Genomic DNA, 23,277 nt, shown 5'->3' with positions numbered 1-23,277 from the left:
CTGGTGAGTGTAAGCCGCATTTCTGGGGTGGGAGCAAAATTTTAGTCAAAACGGTGCGACTTGTAATCGTGAAATTGCTGTAATTTGGAGGGAGGGGTTTATATTCTCCATTTCAAAGAGAGACTCCTGCCTTTCTTAGCAGACACCTGTCCTCCAAACTAGGACCGATTTTGGTGCCCAACGTGGGGCTCGAGGGCATCGAGACATAAAAGGAATAACAGTTCTTGAGTCACCTAATTTTTATTGTGCTGGTAAAGAAACCTCATTAGGTGGCAATACATTGTCTACTTTACCCTGGTTTGGGTGGCACACGGTTGTGGCTCTATTTCTTCCGTTTGCAGGTCCTTATCTAAACATGGGTGTCATAATTAGATTACTTAATTAAGACCAGTTTGCTTTATGGGTTAACAAGGTGAGGAATTCATGGAAGTGTAACTTCCTTTGGAAGGTGGACACATGGATCCAGGGCGATCACACACTCACTGTACGTTTTTGGGGTTACTTCAATAATGGTACCTACTGTGAGGAAATGACACCAGGGGAAATTTTCTCCCAACCCTTCACCCAGATTTTTGGGTCTACCCCACCACTTTTTCAAGGATTCAAATCTCCTCCAAATGCTAATGATATCATACAGCAGCTGGTGTTACTGATAGGTTTGTCCTATTTAACATTTAAAGATAAGCGGGGATTGAGCTGGATAAAAACCCTGATACCTACCCCAGGAAATAGTGATGGAACTGCAGACATTGACTCTGCCCTAGAAACTAGGGATGTTGCCCCGGAGTACGACCCAGCCCCACAGCCCACCTCAGAAAGGAACCACCTGGAGTGGATGGGGGTTCTAGTGAAGGAGATGAGCCAGATGATGAAGGAGTACCTTTCCCCAGCTGGTGAGAGATCCTCCCCCTGCCCTAAAAAAGGAGAATCCAATGATGCTGCAGTGGAACCTACAAAGGTTACATCTGTCCAGGTTCCAAAGAAACCACAGGGACACTCACAGCCAGCAGCAGTTGCCCCGTGGAAACTAGAAAGTCTAAGATGAAAACAAAGCACCTGGACAATAAGGATAATAAAGGAGGACCCTCACAACCAGCAGGGCAACCAGAGGTTGAGATCGTCACTGAGTTCCTGTCATCTGCCCCAGGGGTTGAAACACAGCCCCACCATCTGCCATGGACTGATCCAGGCTGCACTGGAAAAGGGTGAGGCTCCAGAACACCTGCAATATATCGATGACATCATTGTGTGGGAGAACATGGCAGTGGAGGTATTTGAGAAAGGAGAGAAGATCATCCAGATTCTGCTAGGAGCCAGCTTTGCCATTAAAAAAGCAAAGTCAAAGGACCTGCCCGAGAGATCCAGCTCCTGGGAGTAAAGTGGTAAGATGGACAGTGCCAGATCCCCACTGAGGTCATCAATAAGATCACCGCGATGGAGTCACTAACCAACAAAGAGGAAACACAAACTTTCCTAGGTGCCATAGGCTTTTGAAGAATGCACATTCCTGAGTACAGTCAGATTGTGAGCCCTCTCTACCTGGTCACCCGTAAGAAGAACGATTTCCACTGAGGTGCTGAGCATCAGAAAGCCTTTGCCCAGATCAAGCAGGAGATCACTCATGCAGTAGCCTGTGGCTTTTCATTTTTGGTCCCTGATGGTATTTACCAGGGCCAGAGAGTGCTAACATTTAGCAGTCTCTCAGAAAGTTCACATTTAGCCAGCAGAGAAAGACCGGAGTTCTTACTCGACGAGTTCCACAAGAGTCTTTATTTCATGTGAAAGGTGGTCAAGCAGAGATTCTCTCAGAACAAAGGGCAGACAGCCATATTTATCGGTTCAGGGAGGATTCAAACTACAACCAATAAAAGTTTATACAAAGAACAGCATCCAATCTAAGTGAGAATTTCTAAAGGTGAACTGACCAATAAAATAATTTCACTACCATAAGGCGCACCGGACTATAAGGCGCACCCCGGAAGTCGGCAAATTTCGCAACGTTGTAGATCATATAAGGCGCACCGGACTATAAGGCGCACTTTTTTTTGGCAGCGAGGAGCCACGGGGCACGCACAAAGTAACAAAGTAGTGGCAGGTGCTCAATTTGCAAACATTTTTCAAAGATTGGTGTAGCTTTTAAATTTAGCACCAGGGGTCCTCCCCGTGCAGCAGGTCCTGGAACTCCCGCCCACTCCCGGCGCCGTTTGGCACGGCTCACGACTCCCACCGCGCGACTGGGCTGCGTCCCGGCTTCCACTTGGCCTGCGGTCGCGCCGCTTCTCCCCGCTTCCCCAGGGCTGCACCGCTTTTCTGTGTCGGCGGCGGCGGTCACGACATCTCTCGTTGCCTGTCGCCGCCTCTTGCTGCTTTTACGCGGTGTTGGTGGTGGCGGCGGTCACACCACCTCTCGCCGCTTTCCGCAGTCGCAAAGGTTGCGCCGCGGCCACCGCCACTTTGCCGCGGTCAAAGGGGCTGCGCTGCCACCGCCACTTTACCGCGGCCACAAGGGTTGTGCTGCCACCACCGCCGCTTTATCCCGGCTGCCAGTCCACGCCACCTCTGCTCTGATGGCGCCGCCGGGCGGGCTCTGCTCGGCGCTGTTGTGGGCTCGCACTTCTCTTTCCCCCCATGCCTGGGCTGGGGCTACCTGGCTTTTCAATTCCTCTGCACCCAGGTCGGGACCAGCACCACATGGTTCCTCATTCCCCCCGCTCCCATGCCCGGAGTAGCGCCGCATGGCTTCTTGTTCTGCCCACACCCGGGCTGGGGCTGCCGGCAGCTCCCTCCTTCCCCTCACGGCTCCTGCCGGCTGTGGCCGCCCGCACCCGTCCCCCCGCCTCACGACTCGGCGTTCTTGCAGCACTGCCCACCCATTGCAGTTCGAACTTCCAGTTTGGCAAATTTCGCGTATTTGTCCATCACATAAGGCGCACCGGACTATAAGGCGTGCTTCCAGGTTCAGGGGAAATATTTAGTCATAATGGTGCGCCTTATAGTCGTGAAATTACACAGTGGGGACAATGACACTCTGGGGATGATACCTTTTGGGGTCCTGGCTCCCCATCCCTGTCCCCAGTCCGACTCCACGTCCCCTTGGCACCAAGCCCTTGAGGATGATGTGGGGGAGCAGCCCCGTGTCCCACCCGTGCCTCAGTTTCCCCAAATGACAGAGACTCGAGGAGTGAGGTGTTCACACAGCCACTCCTGGTGGTCCCTTTATTGCTCAGCCCCATTTCGCACAGATCAAGCAGTCCCTCCATCTGAATCCGGACTTGGACACCAGTTGTCCGAAGCCGTCACGCTCGACCAGACCCGACTGCCAAAGAGATTGGGGGTAAGGGGGTGCGGGGGGTGGGAACCCCTTGGGACCACACCTGGGACCCCCCCCAGGGACCCCATCCCCAAGATCCCACCCAGGATCCCAAACCAGAGCCACCACTCGTGTCCCCACACCAGGGACACTTGGGACCCCATATCCACAATCCAACACCCGGCACCTCACCCATGTTCCCACACCCAAACCTCACCCAGAACTCCCCACCTGGGGCCCTGCACTCCACACCCAAAACCCAGGACCCGCTCCTGGGATTCTGCACCTAAACCCTGCAGGACCCCAGAGCTGGCACAGCCCACCCAGCACCTGAGAGCTCCCCAGGACCCCCACCCTCCTCTGGAGACATCGGGGTGTCACTTTGAGGGGTCGTGGGGCAGGGGGACGGACCCTCCCCCCCCTCCCCACCCACGGGTGACCTCGGCTTCCTTCACTCACGTCGGAGGGGTAGTCGGAGCAGTTCAGGTCGATCTCGGGGGATTCCTGCAGCATCTTCACCGTCGCCAAGCACTCCTGGATGACCTGGGGGGACACGGGGCCACGCGGTGTCACCCTGGGGATGGTACCGGGGCCCCGTGCCCCAATTCCTCCCCCTCCTCCTCCTCCTGGTGCTCACCCCGTTCTCCTTGAAGGCGCAGTCCTCGGGGTCGCTGCGGGCGCTGGCGGCACACTCCGTCTCCATCATGCTGAAGTTGAATGCCTGCAGCGAGCTCAGCTCCACGCCCTGGGGACACGGGTGGGTGACAGCAGCGGGAGGTGACAGGAGAGGGGTCCGCAGTTTGGGGGCTCAGGAGTGGCAGTGTCACCAGCAGGGGTGGCGATCACTGCCGTGGGCTCAGGGTCAGCGCTGAGCGCTCACAAGGGGGGATCGGGATGGGTGTGAAGGGTGCGACACGAATGGGGGATCACAGATAGGGGGTCCCGAGTGGGGGACCCCGGGGGTTGTCACCCGTGGGGGGATGCCAGCTCGGGGACACTCACCGGGTCGGGCTGGGGCTCGGCGCTGAGCAGCCTGAAGGCATTCTTCACCTCTGGGCGCTGGTTGTAGGAATTCACAGCCTGGGCCAGCGCCTGGGTGTAGGCGAAGGGCTCCGGGGCGGGGAGGGCGCAGGCTCCCCCCAGCACCGCCAGCAGCAGCATCCACGAGCTCGCCATCGCTGTCGCCAAGGCCACCCCCGGGCTCCTTTTATCCCCGACGGGAGCTTGGGGACCCGCCCCGGGGCCCCACCCTTGGCAAACGCCCAGCCCCAAGGCGCAGAGGCGCGGTTTTGTGGGGACACGCGGTGCGGGGGGGTCCCGCTGTGTCCCCGGGGATGGGACGTGGCATCTGAAGCCCTCGGGGTCCCCACCCTTGCGGAGCCCTTGGCTGGGCTCGGGGGCATTTGGGGGGCCAGGAGCCCTCGGGGTCCCTGCTGGTGACACGCTGCCCGTGCCAGCTTGGTGCCCCAGGGCTGCACAAGCCCAGCCTTGCCCCATGGCTGTTGACCAAGGCCGAGGGTGCCCCCGGGACCCCCAAAGCGCCAGCCCCTCACACGCACACGGCCGAGCCCCAAATCTCTTTAGTGCTGCTGCAGGCACCTAAAAATGAAATAGCAGTGCATGACATCTCTTCTGAAACTCTTTCTCTTGCTGTTCAATCATAGGCGGGATGCACAGGGAAAATGGGAACAACTGAGGAGTTTGGAAGGAGATGTTATAAAGGAGAAACAGAAGTCTCAATTTTTAGCAACATTTCGATTGCTTTATTTTATACAGGCAGAGCAAAGCAGCGCTGGGGAGGCAGGAGGGTCACTGCCCACTCCACGCTCCGACCAATGTCGGTCTGCAACTCCTTCCCATAGTGTGGTCTCTTGTAGTAATCAATAATTTTTGTTTTCTCGCTGTCATAATCTTGCCAGGTAGGCAGTGGTGGCCGAAATAAACATCCGTGTAACGTCTCTGGGAGTCATTCCCATAGATACCATCTGGTCTTGGTCGATAAAACCGGCAGAAATCGGCAAGTTCGGGTCTTTGAAGACAGGCGGTCATTGATAAAGCAAAAAAAAATTGATAAAACATTGATAAAACCAAGACAGGAAGTTTGATTTTGCAAAATCCATCTGACTATTGTAATGTCTGATTTTACAAACTGGAAGTAGATAGAAATTCCTTAGTAAAATAATATTCATAACAAGGGGATTTCAATGAGAATTATTTAATCCCATTTTTCTTCTCTCAGAAGCGTCACTTCAGACCTGAGTATTTACACAAACCTCAATACTTTTATGATGAACACAAATCTTTTAACAATTATGGCAGAGGCGGGAGGAAGTTGGAGGAAATTGGAAGGAATTAAAAATTTGGAGGGAATGTGGGTAAGTAGCAGGGAAGAATTTGGAAGGAATTGTAGCATTTAAAGGGAATTTCTAAGAGTGGGGGACAGTTTTGGAAGGAATTGGGCAAGACCAGGAGGGAAGCAGAGAGAGCAGTCAGGCCCTGGGATGACAGCCCTTTCCAGGAAGGAATTTTCCCCCTATCCAACCTCAGCCTCCCCTGGCACAGCCTGAGGCCATTCCCTCTCCTGTCGCTGTTCCATGGGAGAAGAACCTGACCCTTGCCTGGCTCAGGCCTTTCATCCCCACCAGGCTCTGGAGCACCCATGGCCATGTCTGTCACCAGTGGCACCCCCTGGTCACACATTTCCCTGCCCTGGACACCCCGATGCCAGGGGGGACCCCAAACCCTGTGGCCTCTCCCCTGCTGGCTGAAGGTGCTGACAGACACATACCCATCCCCAATGACCCGGGGACCAAACTGTCCCCCACTTCTTAAAAAATTCCCTTTAAATGCTACAATTCCTTCCAAATTCTTCCCTGCTACTTCCTACATTCCCTCCAAATTCTTCAATTCCTTCCAAATTTCCTCCAAATTCCTCCCACCTCTGTCATAATTGATAACAGAATTCGGTTAATCATGAAAGTACTGAGGTTTGTGTAAATACTAAGATCTGAAGTGACACTTAAGAGAGAGGAAAAATGGAATTAAATCATTTGTTTTAAATACCCCTGTTATGAATATTATGTTTCTAAAGGATTACCATCTACTGCCGGTTTGTAACATCAGACTTACAATAGTCTGATAGATTTTGCAAAATCAAACTTCCTGCCTTGGAGGTATCAATGTTTTATCAATGTTTTATCAATTTATTTTGCTTATCAATGACTGCCTGGTCTTCAAAGACCCAAACTTGCCGATTTCTGCCGGTTTTATCGACCAAGACCAGATGGTATCTATGGGAATGACTCCCAGAGACGTTACACGGATGTTATTTCGGCCACCACTGCCCACCTGGCAAGATTATGACAGCGAGAAAACAAAAATTATTGATTACTGCAAGAGACCACACTATAGGAAGGAGCTTGAAAATCGAAGATTGGTCGGAGCGTGGAGTGGGCAGTGACCCCTCCTGCCTCCCCAGCGCTGCTTTGCTCTGTCTGTATAAAATAAAACAATTGAAATTTTGCTAAAAATGGAGAGTTCTGTTTCTCCTTTATAACATTCTCCTTCCAAACTCCTCAGTTGTTCCCATTTTCCCTGTGCATCCCGCCTATGATTGACCAGCAAGAGAAAGAGTTTCAGAAGAGATGTCATGCACTGCTATTTCATTTTTAGGTGCCTGCAGCAGCACTAAAGAGATTTGGGGCTCGGCCGTGTGCGTGTGAGGGGCTGGCGCTTTGGGGGTCCCGGGGGCACCCTCGGCCTTGGCCAACAGCCATGGGGCAAGGCTGGGCTTGTGCAGCCCTGGGGCACCAAGCTGGCACGGGCAGCGTGTCACCAGCAGGGACCCCGAGGGCTCCTGGCCCCCCAAATGCCCCCGAGCCCAGCCAAGGGCTCCGCAAAGGGTGGGGACCCCGAGGGCTTCAGATGCCACGTCCCATCCCCGGGGACACAGCGGGACCCCCCCGCACCGCGTGTCCCCACAAAACCGCGCCTCTGCGCCTTGGGGCTGGGCGGTTTGCCAAGGGTGGGGCCCCGGGGCGGGTCCCCAAGCTCCCGTCGGGGATAAAAGGAGCCCGGGGGTGGCCTTGGCGACAGCGATGGCGAGCTCGTGGATGCTGCTGCTGGCGGTGCTGGGGGGAGCCTGCGCCCTCCCCGCCCCGGAGCCCTTCGCCTACACCCAGGCGCTGGCCCAGGCTGTGAATTCCTACAACCAGCGCCCAGAGGTGAAGAATGCCTTCAGGCTGCTCAGCGCCGAGCCCCAGCCCGACCGGTGAGTGTCCCCGACCCTGGCATCCCCCCACGGGTGACAACCCCCGGGGTCCCCCACTCGGGACCCCCTATCTGTGATCCCCCATTGCTGTCGCACCCTTCACCCCCATCCCGATCCCCCCTTGTGAGCGCTCAGCGCTGACCCTGAGCCCACGGCAGTGATCGCCACCCCCTGCTGGTGACACTGCCACTCCTGAGCCCCCGAACTGCGGACCCCTCTCCTGTCACCTCCCGCTGCTGTCACCCACCCGTGTCCCCAGGGCGTGGAGCTGAGCTCGCTGCAGGCATTCAGCTTCAGCATGATGGAGACGGAGTGTGCCGCCAGCGCCCGCAGCGACCCGAGGACTGCGCCTTCAAGGAGAACGGGGTGAGCACCAGGAGGAGGAGGAGGGGGAGGAATTGGGGCACGGGGCCCCGGTTGCCATCCCTAGGTTGGACGCCGCGGGGCCCCGTGTTCCTCCAGATCATCCGAGAGTGCGTGGCGTCGGTGAAGATGCTGAAGGAGTTCCCCGAGATCGACCTGAAATGCTCCGACGCCTCCTCTGACGCCTCTTCCGACATTTCCTCCGACGAGACCTCAGATGTGAGTGAAGGGAGACGAGGACACCCGTGGGTGGGGAGGGAGGGGAGGGTCCGTCCCCCTGCCCCACGACCCCTAAAAGTGACACCCCGATGTCTCCAGAGGAGGGTGGGGGGTCCTGGGGAGCTCTCAGGGTGCTGGGTGGGCTGTGCCAGCTCTGGGGTCCTGCAGGGTTTAGGTGCAGAGTCCCAGGAGCGGGTCCTGGGTTTTAGGTGTGGAGTGCAGGGCCCCAGGTGGGGAGTTCTGGGTGAGGTTTGGGTGTGGGAACATGGGTGAGGTGCCGGGTGTTGGATTGTGGATATGGGGTCCCAAGTGTCCCTGGTGTGGGGACACGAGTGGTGGCTCTGGTTTGGGATCCTGGGGATGGGGTCCCTGGGTGGGTCCCAGATGTGGTCCCAAGGGGTTCCCACACCCCCGCTGCCCCTGACACCCACATCTCTCCGGCAGCAGGGTCTGGTCGAGCGTGGCGGTTTTCGGGCGCTCCGAGCGCAAGATCAACTTCAAATTCAGGATCTGCTTGATCTGCGCGAAATGGGGCTGAGCAATAAAGGGGCCACCAGGAGTGGCTGTGTGAACATCACACTCCTCGAGTCTCTGTCATTTGGGGAAACTGAGGCACGGGTGGGACATGGGGCTGCTCCCCCACATCATCCTCAAGGGCTTGGTGCCAACGGGACGTGGAGTCGGACTGGGGACAGGGATGGGGAGCCAGGACCCCAAAAAAGGACCATCCCCACGGTGTCACTGTCCCCCACAGTGTCATTGTCCCCATGGTGGCATTAGTCTCACTGCATCTTTTTATCCCCAAACCAGTGGTGATGGCAAAGGGAGATGCGGGGGACACAGGGGACACTGTGAGCCCTCCAGGGAGCTGCAAGGGAGGGGCTGGGGAGATTTCAGTTTCCGAGGGGACCCCCATGATGGACCCAGTTTGGGGACAGGGACATTGTGGGGGCAGAGCTGGGGGACTCAGGGACCTCTGTGCCCCAAACGTGGCTGGAGCAGGGTGATGGCTGCAGCCCCCTGCGGGTGTCCCTCCTGTCCCCCCAATATTCCTGTGGATCTGTACCCCATAAACACCTCTGTGTGGAGCCCCAAGGTGTCCTGAGGACAGAGGAGGACAATCCCAGGGGTGCGAGTCCCTGCAGGAGTGTGGTCCCGGTGCTGTGCCCATTGTGGGGGACCTGATCCTGCTTCGCCTGGACGTTCTGTCACCATTCCCATCCTCATGTTCCCCTTGTGACAGTGTGTCTGGGGATACAATACAGGATGTGATAAAAGGTATCTGTTCTGTCCCCATCTGTTGAGGGTGGGGAACTGATCCTTATCTCTGTGGGAAATAATCTGCTAATGGGCCATCCATTGAAACCAGGCAGGGCAGTGTTCTTTATCTTTTCACAACCCATCCTTCCTCCAGCCAGTCATTTTCTGCTCATGGCCATTGAGTCCCACTGTGGCACTGATAAAATTACTGCATCCCATTGGGAGTTGCTCCAGCCAGGGGGAAGAGCCCAACATTTCTTACCAAGATAAAAACAGAGGTTTTGGGACACTAAGGGAGCCCCTTTCTCCACTGGACTCCAGAGGAAAACCGGATTTCTCCACATCCCCACTGGAGCTCCGGAGGGAAACTGCGCCTTGTACAGGAGCACTGCTCCAACTGAGCCACATCTGTCACTGCAGGGAGGATGCAGCCACCATGGAATGGGACTGCTGCCAACACCCTGCCTGATGGGTGTCAGGCTGTACTCTGACTGTGTCAGGGTTTGGGGTTTGATCTTTATAGCACTGTATTTCTAATTTAATTTCCCTAGTAAAGAACAGTTATTCCTAATTCCCATATCTTTGACTGAGAGCCTCTTGATTTCAAAATGATTATAGTACAGTAATTTCGTGCTTACAAGCCGCACTGACTGTAAGCCGCGTCTCCAGGTGTTGGTAAACATTTAGTTCTTTGTCCACACACAAGCCGCACCCAATTATAAGCCGCCCTGTTGTTTGCAGCAAGGACCCGCGAGTCCCCCGCCTCCCCCCGAGCCGCGGTGGCAGCAGGAGGGAGCCCCCTGCCTCCCCGGGCTGCGCTGCCTGAAGGAGGGAGCTCACTCGCCTCCCCCCGCTGTGCTGCCGGCATGGAACCCAGCTCCGCTCACCGCACAACAGAGTAACCAATTTGTAACAATCACGCTGTCCCGGGTTTTACTGGCAGATGCTCGACTCAGCACCTCGGTTTGCGCTTCTGGGGTTGGAAATGTATGAAAATTATTCACATATTAGCTGCTGGTGAGTGTAAGCCGCATTTCTGGGGTGGGAGCAAAATTTTAGTCAAAACAGTGCGACTTGTAATCGTGAAATTGCTGTAATTTGGAGGGAGGGGCTTACATTCTCCATTTCAAAGAGAGGCTCCTGCCTTTCTTAGCAGACACCTGTCCTCCAAACTAAGACCGATTTTGGTGCCCAACGTGGGGCTCGAGGGCATCGAGAGATAAAAGGAATAACAGTTCTTGAGTCACCTAATTTTTATTGTGCTGCTAAAGAAACCTCATTAGGTGGCAATACATTGTCTACTTTACCCTGGTTTGGGTGGCACCACGGTTGTGGCTCTATTTCTCCCATTTGCAGGTCCTTATCTAAACATGGGTCTCATAATTAGATTACTTAATTAAGGCCAGTTTGCTTTATGGGTTAACAAGGTGAGGAATTCATGGATCTGTAACTTCCTTTGGAAGGTGGACACATGGATCCAGGGCGATCACACACTCACTGTACGTTTTTGGGGTTACTTCAATAATGGTACCTACTGTGAGGGAATGACACCAGGGGAAATTTTCTCCCAACCCTTCACCCAGATTTTTGGGTCTACCCCACCACTTTCTGAAGGATTCAAATCTCCTCCAAATGCTAATGATATCATACAACAGCTGGTGTTACTGATAGATTTTTCCTATTTAACATTTAGAGATAAGGGGGAATTGAGCTGAATAAAAACCTTCATACCTACTCCAGGAAATAGAGATGGAACTGCAGACATTGACCCTGCCCCAGAAACTAGGAATGTTGCCCCGGAGCCAGACCCAGCCACACAGCCCACCTCAGAAAGGAACCACCAGGAGTGGATGGGGGTTCTAGTGAAGGAGATGAGCCAGATGATGAAGGAGTACCTTTCCCCAGCTGGTGAGAGATCCTCCCCCTGCCCTAAAAAGGGAGAATCCAATGATGCTGCAGTGGAACCTACAAAGGTTACATCTGTCCAGGTTCCAATGAAACCACAGGGACACTCACAGCCAGCAGCAGTCGCCCCTGTGGAAACTAGGAAGTCTAAGACGAAAACAAAGCACCTGGACAATAAGGATAATAAAGGAGGGCCCTCACAACCAGCAGGGGAACCAGAGGTTGAGATCGTCACTGAGTCCCTGTCGTCTGCCCCAGGAGTGGAAACACAATCCCACCATCTGCTATGGACTGATCCAGGCTGCACTGGAAAAGGGTGAGGCTCCAGAACACCTTCAATACGTCGATGACATCATTGTGTGGGAGAACATGGCAGTGGAGGTATTTGAGAAAGGAGAGAAGATCATCCAGATTCTGCTGGGAGCCAGCTTTGCCATTAAAAAAGCAAAGTCAAAGGACCTGCCCGAGAGATCCAGTTCCTGGGAGTAAAGTGGCAAGATGGACAGTGCCAGATCCCCACTGAGGTCATCAATAAGATCACTGTGATGGATTCACTAACCAACAAAGAGGAAACACAAGCTTTCCTAGGTGCCATAGGCTTTTGGAGAATGCACATCGCTGACTACAGCCAGATTGTGAGCCCTCTCTACCTGGTCACCCGTAAGAAGAACGATTTCCACTGAGGTGCTGAGCATCAGAAAGCCTTTGCCCAGATCAAGCAGGAGATCGCTCATGCAGTAACCTGTGGTTTTTCATTTTTGGTCCCTGGTGGTATTTACCAGGGCCAGAGAGTGCTAACATTTAGCAGTCTCTCAGAAAGCTCACATTTAGCCAGCAGAGAAAGACCGGAGTTCTTACTCGACGAGTTCCACAAGAGTCTTTTATTTCATGCAAAGGTAGTCAAGCAGCGATTCTCTCAGAACAAAGGGCAGACAGCCATATTTATCGGTTCAGGGAGGATTCAAACTACAACCAATAAAAGTTTATACAAAGAACAGCATCCAATCTAAGTGAGAATTTCTAAAGGTGAACTGACCAATTACAATAATTTCACTATCATAAGGTGCACCGGACTATAAGGCGCACTTTTTTTTGGCAGCGAGGAGCCGCGTGACACGCAACAAAATAACGAAGTAGTGGCAGGTGCTCAATTTGCAAACATTTTTCAAAGATTGCTGTAGTTTGAAATGCAGTCCCAGGCACCCTCCCCATGCAGCAGGCCCCGGCACTCCCACCCGCCCCCGGCGCCGTCTGGCACGGCTCACGGCTCCCACCGCACGGCTGCACTGCTTCCTGGCTTCCACGTGGTCTGCGGCCGCGCCGCTTCTTCCCGCTTCCCCAGGGTTGCACCGCTTGTCGCCGCTTTTCTGCGGCAGCGGTCGGGACGCCTCTCGCCGCCTCTTGCTGCTTTTCCGCGGCGTTGCTGTTGGTGGCGGCCACACCACCTCTCGCCACTTTCCGCAGCCGATGGGGCTGCGCCACGGCCGCCGCCACTTTGCCACGGTCACCTAGGCCGCACCACTGCTGCTCCGATGCCGCTGCCGGGTGGGCTCTGCTTGGGGCGGTTGTGGGTTTGCACTTTTCTTCCCCCCATACCTGGGCTGGGGCTGCCTGGCTTTTCGATTCCCCTGCACCCAGGTCGGGGCCAGCACCGCATGGCTTCTCATTCCCCCCTTCTCTATCCCCCATACCTGGAGTAGCGCCACCTGGCTTCTTGTTCCGCCCACGCCCAGGCTGGGGCTGCCGGCAGCTCCCTCCCTCCCCTCGCGGCTCCTGCCGACTGTGGCCGCCCGCATCCGTCCCCCCATTTCAACTCGGCGATCTTGCAGCACTGCCCACCCATTGCGGTTCGAACTTCCAGTTTGGCAAATTTCGCATATTTGTCCATCACATAAGGCGCACCGGACTATAAGGCGTGCTTCCAGGTTCAGGGGAAAATTTAGTCAAAAGGGTGCGCCTTATAGTCGTGAAATTACTGTACACAGACTACTTTCGAACCAATTATCTTCCAAAGTGTTAGGAGAGTGACCAAATTCTTAAGGAATTTTGCTCAACCTTGGTATCTAGGATACCTTATCAATTATAGCAAGTTCGAGGGGCCAGTGGAAGATGGCTTTGGAGGAATTGCATCATCCACAGTAGCTCTTGGCCCAGCCAGGACAGGACCAGAGGTGAAGATTGTGCTTTATTCTACAGCCAGGAACCATGGCTTGTCCTGGAGCCTCTGGCAGAAGGTGCCTGGGGAGACTAGAGGCCGACCTCTGGGATTCTGGAGCCGAAGCTACAGAGGGTCTGAAACCAATTACACTCACACAGAGAAGGAGATCTTGGCTGCCTATGAAGGAGTCCAAGCTGCTGCAGCAGTGGTCGGCACGGAAGCACACCTCCTCCCGCACCTCGACTACCAGGGAAGGGGTGGATGTTCAAAGGAAAGGTTCCCTCTACCCCCCACACCATCCTGGGCCTTGATAAACATGTCCTTTGGTGGCATGGTAACCCTGAGAAAATTGAGTCAGACAATGGGACTCATTTCAAGAACAGCCTTATCAACACCTGGGTCAGAGAACACGGCATCGAATGGATATATCACATCCCTTACCATGCACCAGCTGCTGGGAAAGATGAACGGTGCAATAAGTTACTCAAGATCACACTGAAAGCACTTGGAGGGGAAAATCTCAATAATTGAGGAAAAAGCTTAGCAAAGGCCAGCTGGATGTGCAACATGCAAGGGTCCATAAATTGAGCTGGTCCTGGTCCTGCCCAGTCTGAACCCTTGCACACAGTGGACAGAGACAAAGTCCCAGTTGGACACATATAAAGTATTTAGGAAAAACTGTTTGGATTAGTCCCACCGTGGGCAAGGGCAAACTAATCCGTGAGTGTGTCTTTACTCAGGGACCTGGTTACACCTGGTGAGTAATGCAGAAAGATGGAGAAACCCATTGTGAACCACAAGGAAACCGAATCATAGGTGAGAACAGTGTGTAAGGTGTAATTATGCAGATGGTAATAGAATAAGGGGTGAATACTGTCTTGGGTATCAGTACAGGATGTGATAAAAGGTTTCTATTACATCAGCATCTATTGAGGGTGGGGCAGTGATCCTGATCTCCATTGCAGATATTCTGCTAATGGTCCATCCATTCAAACCAGGCAGGGCATTGTTCTTTATCTTTTCACAACCCATCCTTCCTCTAGCCAGTCATTTTCTGCTCATGGCCATTGAGTCCCACTGTGGGACTGATAAAATTACTGCATCCCATTGGGAATTGCTCCAGCCAGGGGGAAGAGCCCAACATTTCTTACCAAGATAAAAACAGAGGTTTTGGGACACTAAGGGAGCCCCTTTCTCCACTGGACTCCAGAGGAAAACCGGATTTCTCCACATCACCACTGGAGCTCCGGAGGGAAACTGCACCTTGTACAGGAGCACTGCTCCAACTGAGCCACATCTGTCACTGCAGGAGGATGCAGCCACCATGGAATGGGACTGCTGCCAACACCCTGCCTGACGGGTGTCAGGTTGTACTCTGACTGTGTCAGGGGTTGGGGTTTGTTCTTTGTAGTGCTGTATTTCTATTTTAATTTCTCTAGTAAAGAACTGTTATTCCTAATTCCCATATCTTTTTCTGAGAGTCGCTCGATTTCAAAATCGTAATAATTTGGAGGGAGGGGGTTTATATTCTCCATTTCAAAAGAGGCTCCAACCATTCTTAGCAGGACACCTGTCCTCCAAACTAGGACACTGGGGCAGATCTGGGGTCCCCCCACCTCTTGAAGGCCATGGAGAGGCAAAGGGACCCCTGCAGGTGCTGCCAGCTCAGGGACCCCCCAGTCCCTCCCCAAATCCAGTTGCTTCTCGGCCCTGCCCTGCCGTTTGCTGCCAGGGTCACAGGGGGGACACGAGGATGGGGATGGTGACAGAAGGCCCTGGGGAAGCAGAATCAGCTCCCCCTAAATGGGCACAGCACCGGCACCACACTCCTGCAGGGACTTGGACCCCTGGGATTGTCCTTCCCTGTCCTCAGGACACCTTGGGGCTCTACACAGAGGTGTTTGTGGGGTACAGATCCACAGGAATATTGGGGGGAAGGGAGGGACACCCGCAGGGGGCTGCAGCCATCACCCTGCTCCAGTCACGTTTCAGGCACAGAGGTCCCTGAGTCCCCCAGTTCTGCCCCCACAATGTCCCTGTCCCAAACTGGGTCCATCATGGGGGTCCCCTCGGAAACTGAAACCCCCCCCAGCCCCTCCCTTGCAGATCCCTGGAGGGCTCACAGTGTCCCCTGTGTGCCCCCTGCCACTTCCCTTAGCCATCTCCGTTGGTTTAGGGGAACAAGATGCAGTGAGAATAAAGCCACCATGGGGACAATGACACTGTGGGGACAGTGACACTGTGGGGATGATCCTTTTTTGGGGTCCAGGCACCCCATCCCTGTCCCCAGTCTGACTCCACGTCCCCTTGGCACCAAGCCTTTGAGGATGATGTGGGGGAGCAGCCCCGTGTCCCACCCGTGCCTCAGTTTCCCCAAATGACAGAGACTCGAGGAGTGAGGTGTTCACACAGCCACTCCTGGTGGCCCCTTTATTGCTCAGTTTCCCCATTTCGCGCAGATCAAGCACACACTCCCTCTGACATTTATCTTGGGCGCCAATCGTCCGAAGCCACCACGCTCGACCATACCCGGCTGCCGGAGAGATGTCGGGGTCAGAGAGTTCAAGGGTGCAGGTCCCAAACCTTGGGACCACACCTGGGACCCATCCAGGGACCCCATCCCCAGGATCCCACCCAGGATCCCAAACCAGAGCCACCACTCGTGTCCCCACACCAGGGACACTTGGGACCCCATATCCACAATCCAACACCCGGCACCTCACCCATGTTCCCACACCCAAACCTCACCCAGAACTCCCCACCTGGGGCCCTGCACTCCACACCCAAAACCCAGGACCCGCTCCTGGGACTCTGCACCTAAACCCTGCAGGACCCCAGAGCTGGCACAGCCCACCCAGCACCTGAGAGCTCCCCAGGACCCCCCACCCTCCTCTGGAGCCATAGGGGTGTCACTTTGAGGGGTCGTGGGGCAGGGGGACGGACCCTCCTCTCCCTCCCCACCCACGGGTGACCTCGGCTCCCTTCACTCACGTAGGACGAGGATTCCGAACAGCTCACGTCGACCTCGGGGGATTCCTGCTGCATCTTCAGCGTCCCCAAGCACTCCAGGATGACCTGGGGGGACACGGTGCCACGCGGTGTCACCCTGGCGATGGCACCGGGGCCCCGTGCCCCAATTTCTCCCCCTCCTCCTCCTCCTCCAGGTGCTCACCCCGTTCTCCTTGAAGGCGCAGTCCTCGGGGTCGCTGCGGGCGCTGGCGGCACACTCCGTCTCCATCATGCTGAAGTTGAATGCCTGCAGCGAGCTCAGCTCCACGCCCTGGGGACACGGGTGGGTGACAGCAGCGGGAGGTGACAGGAGAGGGGTCCGCAGTTTGGGGGCTCAGGAGTGGCAGTGTCACCAGCAGGGGGTGGCGATCACTGCCGTGGGCTCAGGGTCAGCGCTGAGCGCTCACAAGGGCGGATCGGGATGGGTGTGAAGGGTGCGACACCAATGGGGGATCACAGATAGGGGGTCCCGAGTGGGGGACCCCGGGGGTTGTCACCCGTGGGGGGATGCCAGGTCGGGGACACTCACCGGGTCGGGCTGGGGCTCGGCGCTGAGCAGCCTGAAGGCATTCTTCACCTCTGGGCGCTGGTTGTAGGAATTCACAGCCTGGGCCAGCGCCTGGGTGTAGGCGAAGGGCTCCGGGGCGGGGAGGGCGCAGGCTCCCCCCAGCACCGCCAGCAGCAGCATCCACGAGCTCGCCATCGCTGTCGCCAAGGCCACCCCAGGGCTCCTTTTATCCCCGACGGGAGCTTGGGGACCCGCCCCGGGCCCCACCCTTGGCAAACGCCCAGCCCCAAGGCGCAGAGGCGCGGTTTTGTGGGGACACGGGGTGCGGGGGGGTCCCGCTGTGTCCCCGGGGATGGGACGTGGCATCTGAAGCCCTCGGGGTCCCCACCCTTGCGGAGCCCTTGGCGGGGCTCGGGGGCATTTGGGGGGCCAGGAGCCCTCGGGGTCCCTGCTGGTGACACGCTGCCCGTGCCAGCTTGGTGCCCCAGGGCTGCACAAGCCCAGCCTTGCCCCATGGCTGTTGGCCAAGGCCGAGGGTGCCCCCGGGACCCCCAAAGCGCCAGCCCCACACACGCACACGGCCCAGCCCCAAATCTCTTTAGTGCTGCTACAGGCACCTAAAAATGAAATAGCAGTGCATGACATCTCTTCTGAAACTCTTTCTCTTGCTGTTAAATCACAGGGGGAATGCACTGGGAAAATGAAAATAACTGTGGAGTTTGGAAGGAGGTGTCATAAAGAGGAAACAAAAGTCTCTATTTTTAGCAAAATTTCAATTGTTTTATTTTACACAGGCAGAGCAAAGCAGCGCTGGGGAGGCAGGAGGGGTCACTGCCCACTCCACGCTCCGACCAATCTTGATTTCAGTTGCTCCCTATACTGAGGTCTCTTGCAGTAATCAATAATTTTTGTTTTCTCGCTGTCATTATCTCGCCAGGTGGGCAATGGTGGCCGAAATAAACATCCGTGTAACGTCTCTGGGAGTCATTCCCATAGATACCATCTGGTCTTGGGAGATAAAACGGACAGAAATCGGCAAGTTCGGGTCTTTGAAGACAGGCAGTCATTGATGAAGCAAAAAAAATTGATAAAACATTGATAAAACCAAGGCAGAAAGTTTGATTTTGCAACATCTATCGGAGTATTGTAAAGTGTGATGTTACAAACTGGTAGTAGACAGAAATTCTTTAGAAATGTAATATTCATAACAGGGGGATTTAAAAGCAAATTATTTAATCCCATTTTTCCTCTCTCTTAAGCGTCACCTCTGATTTGAGTATCTACACAAACCTCAATACTTTTATGATGAACACAAATCTTTTATCATCTATAATAGAGGTGGGAGGACCTTGGAGGAAATTCTGCAGGAATTGAAGAATTTGGAGGGAATGTGGGAAGTAGCAGGGAAGAATTTTGAAGGAATTGTAGCATTTAAAGGGAATTTGTAAGAAGTGGGGGACGGTTTGGTCCCCGGGTCATTGGGGATGGGTGTGTCTGTCAGCACCTTCAGCCAGCAGGGGAGAGGCCACTGGGTTTGGGGTCCCCCCTGGCATTGGGGTGTCCAGGGCAGGGAATGTGTGACCAGGGGGTGACACTGGTGACAGACATGGCCATGGGTGCTCCAGAGCCTGGTGGGGATGAAAGGCCTGAGCCAGGCAAGGGTCAGGTTCCTCTCCCATGGAACAGCGACAGGAGAGGGAATGGCCTCAAGCTGTGCCAGGGGAGGCTGAGGTTGGATAGGGGGAAAATTCCCTCCTGGAAACGGCTGTCATCCCCAGGGCCTGACTGCTCTCTCTGCTTCCCTCCTGGTCTTGCCCAATTCCTGCCAAACTGTCCCCCACTTCTTACAAATTCCCTTTAAATGCTACAATTCCTTCCAAGTTCTTCCCTGCTACTTCCCACATTCCCTCCAAATTTCCTCCAAATTCCTCCCACCTCTGCCATAATTGTTAAAAGATTTGTGTTCATCATAAAAGTATTGAGGTTTGTGTAAATACTCACGTCTGAAGTGACACTTCTGAGAGAAGAAAAATTGGATTAAATAATTCTCATTGAAATCCCCTTCTTATGAATATAATTTTTCTAAAGAATTTCTATCTACTACCATTTTGTAAAATCAGACTTTACAATAGTCCCATAGATTTTGCAAAATCAAACTTCCTGCCTTGGTTTTATCAATGTTTTATCAATTTTTTTTGTTTTATCAATGACTGCCTGTCTTCAAAGACCCGAACTTGCAAATTTCTGTCCGTTTTATCTCCCAAGACCAGATGGTATCTATGGGAATGACTCCCAGAGAAGTAGCACGGATGTTTATTTCGGCCACCACTGCCCACCTGGCAAAATTATGACAGAAAGAAAACAGAAATCGTTGATTACGACAAGAGACCACACTATAGGAAGGAGCTGAGATGGAGATTGAATGGAGCATGGAGTGGGCAGTGACCCCTACTGCCTCCCCAGCGCTGCTTTGCTCTGCCTGTATAAAATAAAACAATTGAAATTTTGCTAAAAATTGAGACTTCTGTTTCTGCTTTATAACATCTCCTTCCAAACTTCTCAGTTATTCCCATTTTCCCTGTGCATCCCACCTGTGATTTAACAGCAAGAGAAAGAGTTTCAGAAGAGATGTCATGCACTGCTATTTCATTTTTAGGTGCCTGCAGCAGCACTAAAGAGATTTGGGGCTCGGCCGTGTGCGTGTGTGGGGCTGGCGCTTTGGGGGTCCCGGGGGCACCCTCGGCCTTGGCCAACAGCCATGGGGCAAGGCTGGGCTTGTGCAGCCCTGGGGCACCAAGCTGGCACGGGCAGTGTGTCACCAGCAGGGACCCCGAGGGCTCCTGGCCCCCCAAATGCCCCCGAGCCCAGCCAAGGGCTCCGCAAGGGTGGGGACCCCGAGGGCTTCAGATGCCACGTCCCATCCCCGGGGACACAGCGGGACCCCCCCGCACCGCGTGTCCCCACAAAACCGCGCCTCTGCGCCTTGGGGCTGGGCGTTTGCCAAGGGTGGGGCCCCGGGGCGGGTCCCCAAGCTCCCGTCGGGGATAAAAGGAGCCCGGGGGTGGCCTTGGCGACAGCGATGGCGAGCTCGTGGATGCTGCTGCTGGCGGTGCTGGGGGGAGCCTGCGCCCTCCCCGCCCCGGAGCCCTTCGCCTACACCCAGGCGCTGGCCCAGGCTGTGAATTCCTACAACCAGCGCCCAGAGGTGAAGAATGCCTTCAGGCTGCTCAGCGCCGAGCCCCAGCCCGAGCCGGTGAGTGTCCCCGACCTGGCATCCCCCCACGGGTGACAACCCCCGGGGTCCCCCACTCGGGACCCCCTATCTGTGATCCCCCATTGGTGTCGCACCCTTCACACCCATCCCGATCCCCCCCTGTGAGCGCTCAGCGCTGACCCTGAGCCCACGGCAGTGATCGCCACCCCTGCTGGTGACACTGCCACTCCTGAGGCCCCCCGAACTGCGGACCCCTCTCCTGTCACCTCCCGCTGCTGTCACCCACCCGTGTCCCCAGGGCGTGGAGCTGAGCTCGCTGCAGGCATTCAACTTCAGCATGATGGAGACGGAGTGTGCCGCCAGCGCCCGCAGCGACCCCGAGGACTGCGACTTCAAGGAGAACGGGGTGAGCACCAGGAGGAGGAGGAGGGGGAGGAATTGGGGCACGGGACCCCGGTGCCATCCCTAGGTTGACGCCGCGGGGCCCCGTGTTCCTCCAGATCATCCGAGAGTGCGTGGCGTCGCTGAAGATGCTGAAGGAGTTCCCCGAGATCGACCTGAAGTGCTCCGATCCCTCCTCCGACATTTCCTCCGACATTTCCTCCGACGAGCCCTCAGACGTGAGTGAAGGGAGCCGAGGTCACCCGTTGGTGGGGATGGAGGGGAGGGTCCATCCCCCTGCCCCACGTCCCCTCAAAGTGACACCCCAATGTCTCCAGAGGAGGGTGGGGAGTCCTGGGGAGCTCTCAGGTGCTGGGTGGGCTGTGCCAGCTCTGGGGTCCTGCAGGGTTTAGGTGCAGAGTCCCAGGAGCGGGTCCTGGGTTTTGGGTGTGGAGTGCAGGGCCCCAGGTGGGGAGTTCTGGGTGAGGTTTGGGTGTGGGAACATGGGTGAGGTGCCGGGTGTTGGACTGTGGATATGGGGTCCCAAGTGTCCCTGGTGTGGGGACACGAGTGGTGGCTCTGGTTTGGGATCCTCAGTGGGATCCTGGGGATGGGGTCCCTGGGGGGGTCACAGGTGTGGTCCCTAGGGGTTCCCACACCCCCTCACCCCCTGACACCCACATCTCTCCGGCAGCCGGGTCTGGTCGAGCGTGGCGGCTTCGGGCGCTCTGAGCGCAAGATCAACTTCAAATTCAGGATCTGCTTGATCTGCTTGAAATGGGGCTGAGCAATAAAGGGGCCACCAGGAGTGGCTGTGTGAACATCACGCTCCTCGAGTCTCTGTCATTTGGGGAAACTGAGGCACGGGTGGGACACAGGGCTGCTCCCCCACATCATCCTCAAGGGCTTGGTGCCAAGGGGACGTGGAGTCGGACTGGGGACAGGGATGGGGTGCCAGGACCCCAAAAAAGGATCATCCCCACGGTGTCACTGTCCCCACAGTGTCATTGTCCCCATGGTGGCATTATTCTCACTGCATCTTGTTCCCCTAAACCAGCGGTGATGGCAAAGGGAAATGGGGGGGACACAGGGGACACTGTGAGCCCTCCAGGGAGCTGCAACGGAGGGACTGGGGGGGTTTCAGGTTCCGAGGGGACCCCCATGATGGACCCAGTTTGGGACAGGGACATTGTGGGGGCAGAGCTGGGGGACTCAGGGACCTCTGTGCCCCACAAAGTGGCTGGAGCAGGGTGATGGCTGCAGCCCCCTGCGGGTGTCCCTCCCTTCCCCCCAATATTCCTGTGGATCTGTACCCCACAAACACCTCTGTGTGGAGCCCCAAGGTGTCCTGAGGACAGGGAAGGACAATCCCAGGGGTCCAAGTCCCTGCAGGAGTGTGGTGCTGGTGCTGTGCCCATTTAGGGGGAGCTGATTCTGCTTCCCCTGGACCTTCTGTCACCATCCCCATCCTCGTGTCCCCCCTGTGACAGTGGCAGCGAACAGCAGGGCAGGGCCGGGAAACAGCTGGATTTGGGGAGGGACTGCTGGGGGGTCCCTGAGCTGGCAGCACCTGCAGGGGTCCCTTTGCCTCCCCATGGCCTTCAAGAGGTGGAGGGACCCAAGATCTGCCCCAGTGTCCTAGTTTGGAGGAGAGGTGTCTGCTAAGAAAGGCAGGAGCCTCTATTTCAAATGAAGAATGTAAACCTCCTCCCTCCAAATTATTATGATTTTGAAATCAAGCAGCTCTCAGGCAAAGATATGGGAATTAGGAATAACAGTTCTTTACTAGAGAAATTAAAATAGAAATACAGCACTACAAAGAACAAACCCCAAACCCTGACACAGTCAGAGTACAGCCTGACACCCGTCAGGCAGGGTGTTGGCAGCAGTCCCATTCCGTGGTGGCTGCATCCTCCTGCAGTGACAGATGTGGCTCAGTTGGAGCAGTGCTCCTGTACAAGGTGCAGTTTCCCTCCGGAGCTCCAGTGGTGATGTGGAGAAATCCGGTTTTCCTCTGGAGTCCAGTGGAGAAAGGGGCTCCCTTAGTGTCCCAAAACCTCTGTTTTTATCTTGGTAAGAAATGTTGGGCTCTTCCCCCTGGCTGGAGCAACTCCCAATGGGATGCAGTAATTTTATCAGTGCCACAGTGGGACTCAATGGCCATGAGCAGAAAATGACTGTCTGGAGGAAGGATGGGTTGTGAAAAGATAAAGAACACTGTCCCAGTTGGTTTCAATGCATGGCCCATTAGTAGAACATCTTCCACGGAGATCAGGATCACTGCCCCACCCTCAACACATGGTGATATAATAGAAACCTTTTATCACATCCTGTATTGTAACCCAAGACATTTTCCACCCCTTATTCTATTACCATCTGCATAATCACACCTTACACACCGTTCTCACCTAAGATTTGGTTTCCCTGCAGTACACAATGGGTTTCTCCATCTTTCTGCCTTACCCACCAAGTGTAACCAGGTCCTTGAGTGAAGTCTATCCCACGGATGGGTTTGTCCTTGCCCTTGGTGGGACGAATCCAAACAGTCTTTCCTAAAATGCCTTTCATGAGCACTACAGGGACTTTATCTCCGTCCACTGTGGGCAAGGGTTCAAACTGGGAAGGGCCAGCTCGATTGATGGACCCTTGGGTGTTGACCATCCAGTGGCTTTTGCTGAGT

The 23,277-nt window shown here is 55.2% G+C and overlaps 2 protein-coding genes and 1 pseudogene across 2 annotated transcripts; 2 read left to right on the top strand and 1 right to left on the bottom strand.

The window, feature by feature from the left end:
• Window positions 1-7,347: 7,347 nt before the first annotated feature.
• LOC122149425 lies at window positions 7,348-12,839 on the top strand (annotated as a pseudogene).
• Window positions 12,840-15,969: 3,130 nt separating this feature from the next.
• LOC116998926 (cathelicidin-2-like) lies at window positions 15,970-17,202 on the bottom strand. Its single transcript, XM_033065139.1, has 4 exons — window positions 17,024-17,202; window positions 16,658-16,765; window positions 16,451-16,560; window positions 15,970-16,018 (listed from the first exon to the last, which is right to left on the bottom strand). The coding sequence occupies exons 1-4, from the start codon at window positions 17,195-17,197 to the stop codon at window positions 15,970-15,972; spliced, it is 441 nt and encodes a 146-aa protein (XP_032921030.1). The 5' UTR covers window positions 17,198-17,202.
• Window positions 17,203-19,866: 2,664 nt separating this feature from the next.
• Window positions 19,867-21,384, top strand: LOC116998896 (cathelicidin-2-like). The gene is made up of 4 exons (XM_033065063.1): window positions 19,867-20,255; window positions 20,515-20,622; window positions 20,717-20,866; window positions 21,292-21,384. Exons 1-4 carry the CDS (start codon window positions 20,082-20,084, stop codon window positions 21,382-21,384), a joined length of 525 nt encoding a protein of 174 aa, XP_032920954.1. The 5' UTR covers window positions 19,867-20,081.
• The last annotated feature ends 1,893 nt before the right edge of the window (window positions 21,385-23,277 follow it).

This window comes from Catharus ustulatus, chromosome 1 (assembly GCF_009819885.2).
Source record: "Catharus ustulatus isolate bCatUst1 chromosome 1, bCatUst1.pri.v2, whole genome shotgun sequence".
In the NCBI taxonomy this organism is placed as follows: Eukaryota; Metazoa; Chordata; class Aves; order Passeriformes; family Turdidae; genus Catharus; species Catharus ustulatus.
The sequence above is the reverse complement of the archived record's forward strand: the minus strand, read 5'-3'. Positions and strand labels throughout refer to the sequence as shown.

Coding starts and splice junctions, on each gene's coding strand:
- LOC116998896 (XM_033065063.1), top strand. CDS start 20,082: ATGGCGAGCTCGTGGATGCTGCTGCTGGCGGTGCTGGGGGGAGCCTGC. Junction 20,623..20,716: donor GCGACTTCAAGGAGAACGGG/GTGAGCACCAGG, acceptor GTGTTCCTCCAG/ATCATCCGAGAGTGCGTGGC. Junction 20,867..21,291: donor GGAGCCGAGGTCACCCGTTG/GTGGGGATGGAG, acceptor TCTCTCCGGCAG/CCGGGTCTGGTCGAGCGTGG.
- LOC116998926 (XM_033065139.1), bottom strand. CDS start 17,197: ATGGCGAGCTCGTGGATGCTGCTGCTGGCGGTGCTGGGGGGAGCCTGC. Junction 16,766..17,023: donor CCGAGCCCCAGCCCGACCCG/GTGAGTGTCCCC, acceptor CCGTGTCCCCAG/GGCGTGGAGCTGAGCTCGCT. Junction 16,019..16,450: donor GAAGGGAGCCGAGGTCACCC/GTGGGTGGGGAG, acceptor TCTCTCCGGCAG/CCGGGTATGGTCGAGCGTGG.